The sequence below is a fragment of the Eublepharis macularius genome, chromosome 5 (assembly GCF_028583425.1).
Source record: "Eublepharis macularius isolate TG4126 chromosome 5, MPM_Emac_v1.0, whole genome shotgun sequence".
NCBI lineage: Eukaryota > Metazoa > Chordata > Lepidosauria > Squamata > Eublepharidae > Eublepharis > Eublepharis macularius.
In genome coordinates this window covers 164,961,484-164,978,903 of record NC_072794.1, presented here as the reverse complement: position 1 = coordinate 164,978,903, position 17,420 = coordinate 164,961,484, and the positions used below count along the sequence as shown (strand labels likewise).

The 17,420-nt window shown below is 42.8% G+C and overlaps 1 protein-coding gene across 4 annotated transcripts in view; it reads left to right on the top strand.

Annotated features, from left to right (window-relative positions):
- KCNQ2 (potassium voltage-gated channel subfamily Q member 2) overlaps nucleotides 1–17,420 on the top strand; it is a 140,369-nt gene that overhangs the window by 114,858 nt on the left and 8,091 nt on the right. For 2 of the 4 annotated variants that reach the window (XM_054980655.1, XM_054980654.1), the window contains 3 exons: nucleotides 6,840–7,063; nucleotides 7,946–8,054; nucleotides 8,632–8,763. In XM_054980655.1, coding sequence (XP_054836630.1) covers nucleotides 6,840–7,063; nucleotides 7,946–8,054; nucleotides 8,632–8,763 — 465 coding nt within the window. Of the gene's footprint in view, nucleotides 1–6,839; nucleotides 7,064–7,945; nucleotides 8,055–8,631; nucleotides 8,764–12,843; nucleotides 12,946–17,420 lie in introns of all 4 variants that reach the window. The other 2 variants (XM_054980653.1, XM_054980656.1) reach the window with 2 other exon arrangements.

Below are 17,420 nucleotides of genomic sequence, written 5' to 3'. Positions count from 1 at the left end.
ACATAACACATACCCAGCTGTGAGCCACCCCACTTTTGTATTGGGGCAAAGTTGCTTTGGAAGGGAGGTTAGTTTGCAGAATCTCACAAGTCTGTAGACATTTGTGAAGGTTTCAGATCTGATTCTACTGCAGAACTGGTATCATGCTAGCCTGAGAAGTTGATGGGATCTTTCTGTTCCCTTTTCCTGCTGCAGCTTGCTTAGCTCCTCTGAATTTTGTTCCTGGGAGGTCAGTGGTCTTGTGGGAACAACATAGGGCACCAAAAGTGGTGGTTACAGTGCGAGGGGGAATTGGAGAAAATCGCAGCCCCCTCTTCTAAAGGTGGATGTGGCCTTATGGCATTGGGACTGTGCTTGGAGGCAAGCCATAGGTCTGCCTCAGTTTCTTACGCTCATTCTGGTAACCTCTTGAAGGGAAGCGAGGCGCTGCTTGAATCACAGCACTATGCATCTCCCTGCTCCTCCCCAGCCAATGGTATCAGAAGGAGCACGGAAACACAAGATACGATGACATCACGTTTATTAGGTTTCACACAAGTAGGGTGTCCGGGGTGTGGGTGTACAATCAATGATGATAGACTCCCCTCTTTTGTGGCCTGTGACACTGAGCTGGGGTCAACCTGATAGCTAGGAAAATCTAAGAGATCACCTCGGGTGCCGTATTTTGAAGGGTGCTCAAAAAGGTGCTCCTATAAGGTCTTGAAGGGAAGCTTGGCATGACTGGCTTCTAGAATCTCCATCTCTGATTACTCTGGTCTTCTGTAGGGATTCTGTTCCCAGGAGGGAACATGAAGGCTATGGAAGAGTGTAGGTAAAAGGTAAAGGTAAATCCCCTGTGCAAGCACCGAGTCATTACTGACCCATGGAAGGACGTCGCATCATGACGTTTTCTCGGCAGACTTTTTACAGGGAGGTTTGCTATTGCCTTCCCCAGGCATCTACACTTTACCCCCAGGAAACTGGGTCCTCATTTTACCAGCCTCGGAAAGATGGAAGGCTGAGTCTACCTTGAGCCAGCTATCTGAACCCGGCTTCCGCCAGGATTGAACTCAGATCATGAGCAGAGCTTGGGCTGCAGTACAGCAGCTTACCACTCTGTGCCACGGGGCTCCTCTTGAAGAGTGTATCTACTTTTATTTTGATGTTCAGTTTGAATGCCCAGTGAGTAAAAGATTCACTCGCACATTTTTCTCTTTTTAAAAAAAAAATTTTTTATTGGTGAGCATAATTTCAAACAATATTTCAATTAAACCCTATTTGATTAAATCTAACCTAATCCCCACCCTTTCCCCCCCTCCTTCTTGACTTCCAACAGCTTTCCAACCCTCTACCCCCTTTATTACTTAACATATCCTATATTAGACAATCAAGCATCCCTACATAGCAATCCTTACTCTAAGCCCTAATTACTCTATAATCTATACATACTATATTAGTTTTACTGATCTTTCTTCCCAAAATTAAGAACATACTTATCAAATTAATTTTACTAATACTTCTTCCCATAATTAACAGCATACTTCTCATAGCTTATACTTAACCATAATTCAAACTTAATGATAGTTAAGTTAATATTCTAACTTAATAACATTTATTACTCTAAATAATTTCCTCTTCCCTTACTATATGTATACTATATTACTTTTGGTTGTTGTGGGTTTTCCGGGCTGTATTGCCGTGGTCTTGGCATTGTTGTTCCTGACGTTTTGCCAGCAGCTGTGGCTGCCAGCCGCAGCTGCTGGTGAAACGTCAGGAACGACAATGCCAAGACCACGGCAATACAGCCCGGAAAACCCACAACAACCATCGTTCTCCGGCCGTGAAAGCCTTCGACAATATATTACTTTTTCTAGTATGTCAATCCCACTTCTAAGTATCAGTTATAAATTCTACCCCTCCTATAGTTAACTATAATCCTAGCTTAGATTAATATAAACGCACATTTCTTCTATTGGTAAAGTCACTTCTCTCTTCTGTTTGTAGTATCATAGTTTAAACGTTCTCAAACTGCCACAGTTCTCCTTTCATATCCCATTTTTTCTCCAAATATTGTTTCATTTTCGCCCAGTCTGCCATAAATTGTTCTGGGTCTTGGTCTTTAAGTTTTCTTGTCATTTTGTCCATTTCTGCCATGTACAGCAATTTGTAAATCCAGTTCTCTACAGTAGGTACTTCTTGCACTTTCCATTTCTGCGCATACAATAATCTTGCTGCAGCTGTCATATAAAATAACAATGTTCTGTGCTGCACTGGAACGTTCTCCATTCCCAAGTTCAGTAGCAACAATTCTGGGTTCTTATTTATTTGTATTTGTAAAATCTCATTTATTACTTCAATTATTTCACCCCAATACTGTTTAGCTACTTCACATGTCCACCACATATGATATAGTGATCCTTCGTGCTTTTTACATTTCCAGCACTTATCTGACATATTAGCATTCCCCAGCGCAATTTTTTTTGGTGTTAGGTACCATCTGTATATCATCTTATACACATTTTCTTTAATATTCATGCACGTTGTAATCTTAATTGTATTCTTCCACAAGTGCTCCCAGGACTCCATCGTTATTTCTTTATGAAAATTTATTGCCCACTTCACCATCTGTACTTTCATTGTTTCATCCTCAGTATACCATTTCAGAAGTATCTTATAAATCTTTGAAATTTGTTTCTTGCCTTCTTGTAGCATTACTTCTTCCAATTCTGAGTTTTCCATTCTTATTCCTCCTCTTGAACAGTCCGATTTGTAAAGATCTCTAATCTGTCTGTATTGAAACCAATTATAACAAGGAGACAATTCTCCTTGTTTGATTTTGATCTTGATTTGATCTTCCAGATACATCTTATATTTCTTCCAGATTGTGAAGAGGCTTCTTCTGATATAGTGATGCAGAAACAGAGAGTCCGCTTTTATTTTATCGTACCATAGGTATACATGCCATCCAAATATTTTCTTATAGCCTTCCAATGCCAGAAGTTTGCGATTTTTCAACGTTATCCAATCCTTTATCCATGTCAAACAAATTGCTTCATAATACAGTCTTAGGTTGGGCAGTTGCAAGCCACCTCTTTCTTTCGCATCCTGTAACACTTTCATTTTAACACGTGGTTTCTTGCCTGCCCACACAAAGTTCGAAATTTTTCTTTGCCCACTCGCACATTTTTCTCAATCGAATTGGGGGGGGGGGGAGAGGAGTCATAGTTTGCCGAAGGTGCCAAAAATCCTGCACTATTCTTGACTTCCACCAGGCCCAGTGGGTCCACAGATGTACTCTTTAAAGTTCTACCTGCTAGCCAGGCTGATTGGCAACTGCTGACCCTAACAGCCAGTCACATGACAATCAGCTGACTGGTGGATCCATCCTTGACAAGAGGAATGGCAGGGAGAGAGCTCTCCAAGGCCACTATTGATCTCTTGACCAGGCTCCTTTGGGGCTTCTAGGCAGAGGCTAGTTATGGGGCATGCTTTTAAAAGGACTGAGGGAGAAGGCACCAGTTCTGGCCCAGTGCAGAAGGGCGAAGGGCCAGGAGAGAGGAAGTAGAATAGGTTGATGTTCAGCCTCATCCCTCTCCATCTTAGGCCAAAAGGCACTTCATCTAAGCTGCCCCCTGGGGAGAATGGACTGTAGCACTTCAGGCTTCATTGTGGACATTTTTGAATGCTTGGGTGTTATGGAATTAAGGTTGCCAACTGCCTGGAGAAAATGTCCTGCCCCTTTAATAGAGGCTGGACAGGATGCTGTTGACCAGGTTATGCCAGCATAAAGAGATGCTAGTTGGCAGTAGTTTAGTGTCTCTTTGGATATTTAGTTTGCTCCTGTGTTGCCGATAGCTGGTTGGGGCTGCAACTGTTGTGAAAGCGGAAATGCAAGAAAAAGATTATGGGGGCCATTTGTGCTAGGTCAGACCTGTTGTATCCCCACTTCCCCATGGGCACTATATAGGGAGGAAAGCATTCGGTAGTGCAAAAGATTTTACACAAGTGGAAGTGCACTAAGTTTGTTTCTGGTTGAGCATTGCTGGATCCACGGGACCACGTTTGGTTTATTTGAATAACAACAAGACCTGCAAGATTTTGGTTCCCTCCTCCCGTCTCTCATACTTTAGGAAAGAGCCTTTGTTTTTGCAGAATTCATCAGTTTTAAGCCCCACGCTTTTAAAGTCTGATGTCAGAGAAAATATGTCAATATATTCAAATGCAACAAATGCCAGTAATTTATATTTGGAAAGGGGAAAAATAATAGCGAAGACGTAAAAAAAATATCTCTACTCCAGAATAAAAATGGAATATACAATTAGATTAAATTGGGAAACGTCCCCCTCCCTTCCCAGTGTTTCCTGAGATTTAATACATCGTCTAATACGTGCCAATAATTAATATTGGGGAGAGAAACACCAGCATTCAAAATAAACTTGAAAGTCAGTGCTGAATATATTGTGATTAGATTAAATTGCAATTGTTCTCCTTGCCCCAAGACCCGTTGTGTTGGTGGAAAGAATATAGAGCTTTTTGCAAACAAGGGAAATGCCAATATTTAATACTGGAGAGGGAAAAAAAAGAATTGCAAACAAAACTTTTTAATTAATTCTAGGATGTAAACATGAAATGTTTGGAGACACTTGAGAAGCAGGCAAGGAAGTAATGTTCTCATTTGTAATGCAGAAGGGGCTCTTCATAATATTCTTTTTGATTGCAAAGCCATTCACCAGCCGTATGATTACTGTGCTTTGCATAAGTTGAAGAACACAAACCAACCCGGCTGCTCCGTAATGAATGCGGCCTTCCAGATTGCTTTCTTTCGTTGATCGAAGTTTGGTGTTTGGCATGAGCCATCTGGTCTAATTTATTTTACTCTCCCCTCATTTCCAGTAAAAACAATCCGTGCAGAAAGTGACTTTGTGGAAACTTTAGGTACTACTCTAGGTATCACTCAGGGAGATTTAATGGCCACTCAGAGCACTTTACTTAGTGTGTTATTATTATCCCCACAACAATAAACACCCTGTGAGGTGGGTGGGGCTGAAAGAGCTCTGAGAGAGCTGTGACTGACCCAAGGTCACCCAGCTGGCTCCAAGTGGAGGAGTGGGGAATCAAACCTGCCTCTCCAGATTACAGTCCTGCTGCTCTTAATCACTGCACCAAACTGGCTTAGCAAGCAAATGCCTTCTAGAAGGCTAATTTGTGCCAATGCACTCTTTTAGTAATACTCTTTCTCTTCCCAAATAAGAGCCCTAAAAGTATCAATGGTTGAAGGAGGAGATTTTGGAAAAGCAGTGATCTCTTTTAACTAGAATCTTTTCCTACCATGTGAAACATCAATGGCACTGAAAGAGATAAAGAAGCAAGGGAAAAATATACTTTCTAAAGGTGGATGCCGATCTGATTTGGTATCTCCCCTTTAAGATCAGTTTGGAAGTATACACAATGGAAGTCCATTAGAGGTCACTGTTTTTATTGAGTCCAGCCATCTCGTTTTAGGTCTGCTAGGGAGAATTCAGGCTTGATTTGATCTAGTACCCACTTACTTGTCTTTTTGGCCTTCCGTGGTATCCGCAAAACTTTCCTCCAGCACCACATTCCAAATGAATCCAATTTCTTCCTGTCAACTTTCTTCACCGTCCAACTTTCACATCCATACATAGCAATGAGAAATACCATAGTTTAGATTATGGATGGCTACCCTTATGTAAATAGGTTTGAATTTCTGACAGTGGAGAGCATATTGACGAAAGATTGCTTTCATCATCTTTTCAGTAATTCTGTCTACCAACCCCACCATCCTGACTATAACACAGCACTTTGTTGGCACTGTAACAGATTTGTAGCATTTTCTTTTTCAATTTTGTACAGACAGAAGAGAAATAAGACTAACGCTGTATCCACACTGCATTGGTTGCATTGCATATCTAGGCTCTCTGTTCTAGTTTATTGGCAGAAGTTGTTTACAGGTGGGTGGGGGAAGGGCCGTCAAATCATAGCTTATGGCGATCCCTGCTACGGTTTTCATGGCAAGAGACGAACAGGGATGGTTTGCCATTGTCTGCCTCTGCATCCCCGGTCTTCATTAGAGGTCTCCCATCCAATTACTAACCAAGGCTGACCCTGCTTAGCTTCTGAGATCTGGTGAGATCAGGCTTACCTGAGCTATCCAGTTCAGGGCTAGGTGGTGGTGGTGGAGAATGGCATCAAGTTATAGCTGACTTATAGTGATGCCTGCTGGGGTTTGCAAGGCAAGAGACTAACAGAGGTGGTTTGCCATTGCCTGCCTCTGTAACCCTGGTCTTCGTTGGAGGTCTCCCATCTAATTACTAATCAAGGCTGACCCCGCTTACCTTCTGAGATCTGATGAGATCGGGCTTGCCTGGGCTATCCAGGTCATCTGGGATATTATTTTCTCTCTGTCTCTGTTTAAGGACAGTGACTGAGACCCTGATTTTGATTCCTTTTTATGTTCCCTGGGTACATACAGCTGCCTGCCCCTTTGCTTTGTGCCACTGACTCCCTTTGCCCTTCCGCTGCACTCTGTAATTGTTCTCACTCCATGATAATTTGGGGTTTCCGTGTTAATCCATTTTTCCTCCTCCTGAATTAACAGACCCCCTCATTTCATCTTCCTTCATCACCATGGCAATCTTTCCCAAGATACCTTTTTGAACCTGTTTAGCCCTCTAAAACCACCTCTCCCTGTTGCTGCTTCTAGCGCTGCTGCCTTGAGAGACAATTGATTTTGAATGGCCGAAGGGGAGCCGCCCATGGTGTTTTTGGAGTGACTTCCCCTGCTTGTCTCCCCCCCTTCCCTATTTTTGTCTCTTGTTCCGATTTGTCTCTGTGTGCAGTCAAAAGGTCAGCTTGAAAGATCGTGTCTTCTCCAGCCCCCGGGGTGCCACCATGAAAGCTAAAGGTTCTCCTCAGGCTCCGGGTGTCCGAAGGTCTCCCAGCGCCGACCAGAGCATTGAGGACAGCCCAAGTAAAGTGCCGAAGAGCTGGAGCTTTGGAGACCGCAGCCGAGCCCGGCAAGCTTTCCGCATCAAGGGAGCCGCGTCACGTCAGAACTCGGAAGGTACGTCATGGGAAAGCTTGTGCTGAACTGTCGAGGGATGGTTGGATTGGAAGTTTTGACCCCTGCAGAGATTTGGAAGAGCACTGGGGGAAAAACATGCTTGTATTGTAGACAACATTTTCTAGAATGTTTTTGTTGTTGTTGTTTAAAAGTAAACTTTGGCGACAAATAGTATGCTGTAACAATTACATTTATACTTTTAAATCCCATAAATATGCCAAATAGTACGTACAATTTTATATGCTACGTTATAAATGAGAGCCCCGTGGTGCAGAGTGGTAAGCTGCAGTACTGCAGCCCAAGCTCTGCTCACGACCTGAGTTCGATCCTGGCAGAAACTGGGTTCAGGTAGCCGGCTCAAGGTTGACTCAGCCTTCCATCCTTCCAAGGTTGGTAAAATGAGTACCCAGTTTCCTGGGGGTAAAGCGTAGATGACTGGGGAAGGCAATGGCAAACCACCCCGTAAAAAGTCTGCCAAGAAAACGTCGTGATGTTACGTCCCCCCATGGGTCAGTAATGACTCGGTGCTTGCACAGGGGACTACCTTTACCTTAAGTTATATATGATGCATTTGATGTTACTCAGCCAGTAAAAGAAGTTTAGGTTTGATAGGAACATAATATTTAATACCCCCTGATATTTCTGTGTTTCTTCTGGGGGCAGGGGGGAGAACTATACTTTTCAGCAGCTTCAAAATTTCTGAAGATGTTATATCTCAAGTGTTTGTCTGAGGGGGAGATTTGTTGTAAATGGCAAACAGATATACTCGTTTCATATATTTTGCATGCTATACCAGGAATCTTTCTTTCTTTTCTTTCTTTTCTTTCCTTCCTTCCTTCCTTCCTTCCTTCCTTCCTTCCTTCCTTCCTTCCTTCCTTCCAGAAGTCAGCCTCCCCGGAGAAGACATTCCAGATGACAACAAAAGCTGCAATTGTGAATTTGTAACTGAAGATCTGACACCTGGCCTTAAAGTTAGCATCAGGGCTGTCTGGTAAGGGAAGGATCAAACGTGTCCCTTATCAGTATGAAGAGTGTTAGACTGGTTAGAGACTCTTCTCCTACAGACTGGGTTCTTTCGGGCTTTCTTCTGTCCTTCAAATGCTAAACTTGAGCCTCACAAAGCTCATGGGAGGTTTATAGGGCTGAAGGCACCACAGATGACCCACAGTTCTTGTCATGAGGCATTGGCATGGGGGGGGGAACTCCAGTGTCATTTGGTATGGATCTCTTGCCCTGAAACCTTGTTGGGAGGACTCACCCGAGTCAAAGACTGACAGAGCGCCCCCCCCCCCAAACTCTTGTCAATTTTGCCTTCCATTTAAGCCACAAGTTATGTGACTAAAGCCAGTGCCATTTTCTAGGGTTTCTGCCTTGTCCCTCCTGTCCCCCTGGAGATTTGGGGTACAGTCTTGTTTCCCTGCAATGTCTGTGCACAGGGACAGCAGGAAAGGTTGTGGGAAAGGAGACAGAGCGATAGCTCATGGGGAAAATACACACACACACACATGTGCACAGAAACGCACGTTCAGGTTCCGATTTTTACCTGCCTTTCTGCCTTCCCGTTTTAGTATCATGAGGTTTCTGGTTTCCAAGCGGAAGTTCAAGGAGAGCCTGCGACCCTATGATGTGATGGACGTCATTGAACAGTACTCTGCGGGACATCTGGATATGCTGTCCCGGATCAAAAATCTCCAGTCCAGGCAAGCGCTTCCCCTCTTCCTGCATTCAGCCTTCCACTGAACAAGTGTTGCTGTGGCTCTTCTTCCCTACCCCCATTTTTGTGCCTCCAGGCAAAAGCCACTGAGTTTGGTGCTTAAGGGCAATTTCTGCACCAGTTGTATGTAATGAGTCTGCATTCTGGAGCATAAGCTTTTCAGAATCTGTTCTCAGCAGGTGTGACAACCAGTTGTTGCCCCCGTTGAATGCCAGCACAGTTGGTTCCAAGATGGTAGCTGTGCTGTCTGATGCAGGAGGAAAGGTGACCTCCCTTTGAGTGATCCTAATAATAATAATAATAATAATAATAATAATAATAATAATAATAATAGGCAATATCGGCATAGATAGGATATTAACTGGATGTTTGCAAACAGCTGCACTACTTGGAACATGCCACTTACTAAGGCAACTTCTAGATTCTTGGATAAAATCCAAGTTGGTGAAGGACCAAAAAATTCCTCCCCAAACTTCCGGTGGACTATGATAACATCAAATAATAATAATAGTAGTAATAGTTGTAGTTCAAGAAGAAGAATAATTCTGGATAAAATTAATCGAAGAAGAAGAAGAAGAAGAAGAAGAATTCTTGATAAAGTTCGACTAAAAATTCCAGCCTAAACATCTGGTGGACTGTGATAACATAAGATGATGATAATAATAATAATAATAATAGCAGGAAGCCACAAATGACTGTTGGAAGGGAATGCTTGAATGCATCAACCTGAGACCTTGGAGAGTTGCTTTCAGTCTGAGGAGACAAAGCTGACCTTGATAGATCAACAGGCATTCAATATAAACAGGGCTCATTTTGAGGGGGAATGCGCAGGAACGTAGTTCCCCAAAGAGGTCGCATGACAGGCGGCCCCGCCCACCTGTCTCAGCCATTTTGGACCTGTTTTGACCTTGATTGGGGCCGAAACGGCCCATATCAGGCCTCTGACGGATGGTGGATCACTCTCCCGCTCAGCAGCGGCCTGCTTCTGAACATTTTGGGGCCCTTTTCGGCCATCTTCAGCTCCCTTTTGCCATTTTGAGCCCAATTTCAGCCCTGAAAGGCCAGGATTGGGTCCAAAACAGCCAGGATAGGTGATGCCAGGGGGTGTGGCATATGCAAATCAGTTATGCTAATGACACACTTCTGGTGCTGTCAAGGGGCGTGGCATATGCTAACGAGTTATTCTAATGAGTTCCTCCAGCTCTTTTTCTACGAAATGACCCCTGAATATAAGGCAGCTTCATGGTTCCAACTGCAAAATTAGATTTTTCTTGCAAATAATTAGAATTCAATTTAGGAAACTGGAGAGATGTCAACATTCAAGGTTTTTTTTTGTGGATGCCCTCTCAATTCTATGAAAGTTGAGATAGTTGCTAGATAGTCTGTGCCATGGAATGCGCTTCCTCTGCTCGCCAAACTTCGGTTTGTGCAAGATCAATTGTCTTTCATTTGGCCTTTGCATGAATGGAAGAATGGTCTTAGCGGACGAGGAAGCCGGTTCTGTGGCAGTGAACATCTAGCGTTCACGGAACTCATTCATAGGATCCTAGCCAATGCTATCTTTGATGGGGTTCACCCTTGGAGTTTCCTTGGCTAAACAACCTTGCAAGGGCAATGACTTTTACAGGCCTTCATTTTGCACTAAGCATGTCTCCATGGAATTATGCCTGTACATCTTCCCTTGTTTGCAGGGAAAAAAGACATCTCCCATCAGTCCAATAAGCTGTGTGTGGGTAGGTTTTAACTACAGCCATTTGCTTTAGCAAAAAGATTAGGGGAAAGAGATGAGCATCGCAACAGTCTTTTCACGAAATGTCAACGCTATTTGCAAGGATACAAAGTGATCGATACACACTTCACCCAGTAAATGAATTTTCTTTAGCTTTGGGCTACTAAGCTTATTAGCTGAGCAAAAGCAAGACAAGAGGTGAGGCTCAGTATTTTTTTTAATGTCTTCCTTCAGAACTGGTTTGGCAGGGCCTCTGTTTTTCTTACTCTGAGATTATTTAAGGCAAAAAGATTTTTTTTTAATTCTGCCATTTAGAAAGAGAGGTTTATTCCTTCCCATCATATTCTCAGCATAAGGAGAAAATGCTACAGTCTTTACCTAAGAGCCCTCCCATGCCCCGTCTTGGTGGGCCAGCTACCTTCTGGCAATGGCCTGTAAGCCCTCATGCTTCCTCCCACGGTTGTCACCAACTTCTTGGACTGCAAAGGCCTATGGAATGCTTTACACACTGGCTGAATACCAGCAGCCTTTTAGCAAGCCACTCTTTGTAAAGGGCTTAGTTGGTCAGTTCTTTGTTTCCCACTAACTAAGCTGAAAAATGGAATTCTTTCCTGCTTTTGCGACTGGTAGCTGGGAATGCAAGAGAGTGGCAAAATCCTCTTCCCCGCTGATCAGGAGGATCCAGACAACCGCTTTCTGCTTGGGAAATGGGCCTTAGATTTTCTTCGCTCAGTATAGCTGAGGCTGAACTTCAGCTGCGATTCCAACAACTTGTTAGGAGGCACCTTAGAGACCAACAAGGTTTTCAGGAATGTAAGCTTTAGAGAGTCAAAGCTCTCTTCTTCACACATAAGGTAAGAATGGAGCTTACACCCTGGAAACCCAGGAAGGAAAGCTTACACCCTGGAAACCTTATTGGTCTCTAAGGTGCTGCTGGACTCAAATCCTGCTGTTCTACTGCAGACCAACATGGCTAAACTACCAACATGTTAGAGAAATCTGCATTTACTTTTTTAAAAAAAGAACCCACATCAGAGTGATCAAGCTGCTAGAGAGCACAAGGGGGTTGACCTAAGCCTTTTACTGATTGTTTTTCAACTCAGAATTGTGCTTGCCGTGTGGCTTTTACATCCGTGGGGAAAGGTCCAGGATCTATGTATGTTACCAGGCGAAAGGGCAACTTTTGAAGGGCAATTTTGAGCTGAAAACTTCCAGAGGGGAAGAAATTCAAAAGCATCTCTTCACCTGCCCTCCTACTCCATTAACTGCTCAGGCAGGTTATAAAACAATACAAACGAAGGAAGCATGAAGCCCCAGGTCTGAGACAGGTTTTGAAAGTCTTTAAGATTTCAACTTCCAAAGCATGATGTTGTCAATACTGAGGGATATTTCCATGCATTAATCCTTTTCGCCAGTCATATCCTTTTCTGCTTTCGTGAAGTGTACCATAACATTAGTTTTTAAATATGTTTTGTTACTCTCTCTCGTCCCATTCCATCCATGGGTGTGTTTGCCTCCTTCAAAGCTTGTGTTTTTCTCAAACAACGGGAGAATGTGTCCCATTTATTGTCAAAGTAAGGAGTTCACATTTCCAATGGAATGTTGTCAGAAACATACCAGGTTTCTAGAGCATGCATTGGCTGTCCATTGGAGAAAAGCTGCCTCAAACTGCCGTAAGCTTTCAATGCGTTGATCCCAACTGATCAAGTGATGTGATTACTGTTTTCTGTGCTGAGTAGAGATGGGCATGAACTGGAAAAAAAACCGAACCATGTGGTTCATGGTTCGTCCAATTTCAGGAACCATGAACTTTCACGAACCTGCCCCCGGTTCGTGAACTGGTTCGCTTGGTTCATGAAAACGTCACATCCAGGCCAGAAAATCATCACTTCTGGGTCAGTAGAACGTCACTTCCGGGCCAGCAGAAGGTCACTTCTGGGTCAGCAGAAGGTCTGCAGGAAGTCCATCCCCTGTTGCCTAGGAAACTGATTGATCGACACCAGGCTGCCTGCAGCGACGAATCAAAAAATTAACCAAACGAACCAGCCTAAAGTTCGTGGCGGTTCGTCAGTAATGAGATCTGACGAACTGCTGGTTCGCGAACCATGAACTGGCCTGGTTCGTCATGAATTTTGGTTCGTGTCCATCTCTAGTGCTGAGCGGAATATAATGATCTACTTTTTCTCCCGGCCTTTTTGTGTGTGTGTGTTTGTGTGTTGTGTGCGTTTTGAGTTATTTTTTTTGGTCTCTGCAGCCTCCAACCAACTTTTCTCCTTAAGTGTTGCTTCCTTATGCATTTTGCTGGTGTCTTTTTTTCTTCTCATTTATTTTCGCCAGGATAGATATGATTGTGGGCCCCCCGCCCCCTTCAACTCCCCGGCATAAGAAGTATCCAACCAAAGGAATTCCTCCTAAAGAATCGCCCCAGTACTCGCCTAGGTTAGGATTTGCCAGAATGCCTCTTTGTTCAGAATCTTTCATTTGCTTCCTCTGTCAACCCCCTTTCATGCCACGTTAAATGGCGGCATCTGCCACACGCTGCTGACTGCATCTTGCACTGAATGGCTTGCTCTCTTGGATGTGCTTAAATTTTTACTTTGAGAGACACCAAAGGTGGGCCTTCACAGCAGTGCGAACATGGAAATGGCAAAAAGGACATTCATTTCCCTTTGATTGAACCATTCAGGACTGCCCCCCCCCACCAGGTTTTCATGTTTGGAATGATTAAAAAACATGGTGCTCCAGGGCTGATCATTCAAACTCCATGAAAGACCCTTTCTAAGAATGTTGCCATGTTTTTCTAATGAAGAGAACAAACCTTTGCCCATCTCAATTAAAATACATTTGCAATGATGTTAAAATCCTTGCAGAAGGTGAGGGACATGAAACTTGTGTATAGGGTAGAGCTGAAATCCAAGAGTTCCAAGATGGTCATAGAGTTTTGTGTGCAGAGCTATGGAGCTCATTCTCTTCTTGGTACAATGAAAAACTCAGTGGAAAAGAGCAAGAGTCCAGTAGCACCTATAAGGCTTATAGGTGCACCTATAAGCACCTATCATGGACATAAGTCTGACATCAGGAACCAAAACATTCAAAAACCTAAAGTAGCAGTTCTCCTGCAGAGGAATTTCAAAGGGAGATTAGAAAGAGAAACTGCTGAATTGCAACTCATAATGAAGCTCAAGACAAGGCATCCACCTGGACTGAATCAAGACATAGGATTCCTGTCTTATTACCAATGCTAATTTCTCCATGCCCACTACCCTTCTGCATCCTCTACCCTATTCAGTCATGCCTGCCATTGTTATTCACCAGCTATTATCCTTCGGCTTCTGTAATCACTCCACTCTCCAAGATATAAGGACAGATGGACTCACATTCTAGCTGTATCTGAAGAAGTGAGCTGTGTCTCAGAATCACAGAGTTGGAAGGGGCCATACTGACGAAGAGAACTGTGGTTCTCGAAAGCTTATGCTACAGTAAAGTTGGTTAGTCTTAAAGGTGCTACTGGACTCTACTATTTTAGTACGGGTAGTGATCCTTCCTTCATGTTATACTTTTAGGGTATGTTCAGGAATTGCTTCAGAAATCTTATTAGAAAGTATTCAAAAGCTTATTAGAGGTTCTTCAATGAGAAGATGACTAATATCAGACCAGTTTTCCATTATAAATGGTCCCATGCAAAATAGAATTGTAGGGGCAAGTCAAATGGACCTCTGTGGTCTTTTCAGGCAGAGTAAGAGGCCAGGAACTAATAATGCATCTTTAAGCATAGCTTGGCAGATCCACAAAGTTTTCTTAGTAGCTCAGTCAATATGGGAAAAATTCCTTGAAAGTAGGAAGTATGAAAGCCTCTTCCTAGAAAGACAGAGAAGCTGTTAGCCCTTGGCATAGACTCACTTATGACTCATGTCTAACATCAAACCATACCTTAGAAACAGACTTCCATAGCTATTTCATTCAGCAATTACAGTGGCACAAGCACAAAATAAGAAAAAATGTAGCAGAGATTGCTGAATTTAAGGAAGTGTCGTATCTTACAAGAATGGATTGGCTAAGCATTAGAGACCTCCAAAATGGAACTTCCTTCCTGAAATCAAATTGACATATGAGTGGAGATTGATGTTGATTTCAGCAGCATCAAACCTCTTTAAATAAAAAATATAAGTATTCCTAGACTGTGAATAGGGCAATAGGAGATGGAGTGTTATCAAGCCGTTCATATTACTTTGTCTCATGTTTACTGAATTCACACATAGTTGATTTTGCTACCAGGCAGGGTATAAGCTTTCAAGAGTCAAAGGCCATTTCCACACGCTCTTAAAGAGACAGCCCACTCACTGATCTCTGGCTTTTTTTTTCACTCACTCTATATGCCTCCGATTTCAAAGCAGAAGCAGGCAGTTTGGCTCCCGTTTTTTCGGCGTCTTTTCTGAGAATGCAATTTCCCGCACTTTCCTGCACCAGCTAAAAAATGCCGAAAAAACGGAAGCCTGCTTCCACTTTGAAATCGGAGACGTATGGAGTGAGTGAAAAAAAATGCCAGAGATCAGTGAGTGGGCCGTCTCTTTAAGAGCGTGTGGAAACAGCCAAAGTTTCAGATGCCCAGGTATCTTCAGATGTCTGAAGAAGGGAGCTTGGACTCTCAAAAGTTTGTACTCTGAAAATCTTGTTTTCTGAGGTGCCACTAGACTCAGATCCTGCTGTTCTACTGCAGGCCAACATGGCTTCCTACCTAAAACGACCCGTACTGAGTGATTCACACACTGTAAAATTGCTTCCAGCCAGGTATGACCCATGCTGAATGAGATGTTAACTCGGCTTCTGAGTTCAGTGAGATGGAACTATTTGGAGGCTCTCCAATTTCGCAGGCATAAAAAAGATTTAACAGTCTGTTATTCATTAATTTAGACTTCAGTCTATTCCCTAGCACAGGGTGGCTAAATGTTAAATGTAAACCAATATAAAATACGAAGCAGATGGTGTGATCCGGCCAAAGTTAAGCAACTTTAAGTATTGATTTCAAGGGGATAGAGTTAACTGCCTGAAAATCAACAAGACTTGAAAAATACTATTTAGGGGATGGAATGTGACTGGATTGTGATGTTATTAAGAATATATGAATTTTTTAAAAAATTAAGTACTTTACAGTTTTGTTGCCCTGACGTGGATAACCCAGGCAAACCTGGTCTCATCAGATTTTGAAAGCTAAGTGGGGTTAGCCCTGGTTAATAATAGGATGGGAGAACACCAAGGAAGCCAAGGACTGCTTTGTAGAGGCAGGTAATGGCAAACCGCCTTTGAAAGTCTCTTGCCTTGAAAACTCCACCAGGGGTCGCCATAAGTCAGCTCTAGTTTCATTTTAAAAATTCAAATTCAAAATTCCAACTGTTTTAAAAGATTACTGTGATGGGGTGTAGGGAAGGTAATTTTCTGCAAAAGAAAACATCCTTACTTTGTAAAACAATAGACTTCAACAAGGAAGGATGGCAAATGAAGAGTTTTCAGTGGAAAGGTTTAAAAAGTTATTATTGTTTAGTCATTTTAAAGGTATGTCAAGAAATCTGGTGCAGCCAGGATTTTTATTATAATAATAATAATAATAATAATAATAATAATAATAATAATAATAATAATAATAGATTTATATACTGCCTTTCAGGACAACTTAACACCCACTCAGAGTGGTTTACAAAGTATGCTATTATTATCCCCACAACAACAAAACACCCTGTGAGGTGGGTGGGGCTGAGAGAGCTCTGAGAGAGCTGTGACTGACCCAAGGTCACCCAGCTGGCTTCAAGTGGAGGAGTGAGGCATCAAACCCGGTTCTTCAGATTAGAGTCCCGTGCTCTTAACCACTACACCAAACTGGCCAGCTGCCGGCACTCTTCTGCCAGGCTACTGCCATTCCCTCTCCTTTCCCTACCATTTAAATAGTGGCAAGAAGTAGGCCAAGGGCACCAACTTTGGAGGGTCTGTAAAATCAAATCCCTTTGTCTATTCTGTTTGAAACTTAAGGGATCTTTAGGTTAAAGGGATTGCTACTTTCTTTATAAACTTGCTGGCATTATCTTTAAAAATAGCTGCCCCAGGACCTTGAATTGTTTCTCCTATGAAAAATAATGGTCCCGAAATTCTGGATCTTGAAAAATGGATTGGAATCCTGAACTGGTGTGGTCCTACCCAAAAATCAGGAATAAGTGTGTCTTCCATGGATCTGAAATCATAACAGATATTTTTCTCAGAGTGCACCTTTACTCAAAGTTGAATTTCTTTAATAATAACTTTCGCCCTGGTTGCCTCATTGCAAATGGTTTGTGAAACTGAGGGCAGTTTCAAAAGCAGTTATTGGTGCACGCTTAGTGAATGGAAAGAGACTTAAGGGATGGATCCTAGTGTAAATTTTCCATCAACAGAATGGAACATTTCCTGCTTTCCATGGATCTCCATGAAAAGCTGCTCCTGGGAGAGCAGGGACCCCCCCAAGGAGCATGACAGAGAAATCGGTAGAAATCACCGATTTATTCTGGATCCAATCCTAGATGTGCCATTCAAAGAAGAGAAGTCAAAAAGCTCTCTAAGCATGTGGAACCCTTTAGGCACTCTTTGAAGTATCCCTTTGGAAGACTAGAATGCAAACAGTATTGTCAGATGCTTAATCTGGTGGTATTATTCGCAGCAATCCAAACCCCATTTATACTTGAGCATTCTAGAATAAAAAAGTTTTTGCCTGTATGGCTAGAATGGCTACATTGCAATAAAACCCTAATTTAAAAATGAGGAAAGCTTACATGAATTTTTAAGGTGCTTACCATAAAGGGCAAGAATTTGAACTGATAACATACCCTAACCCTAAGCCCAATGGTGGGTAAGTGGTTAAAAGCAGCAGGACTCTGATCTGGAGAGCCGGG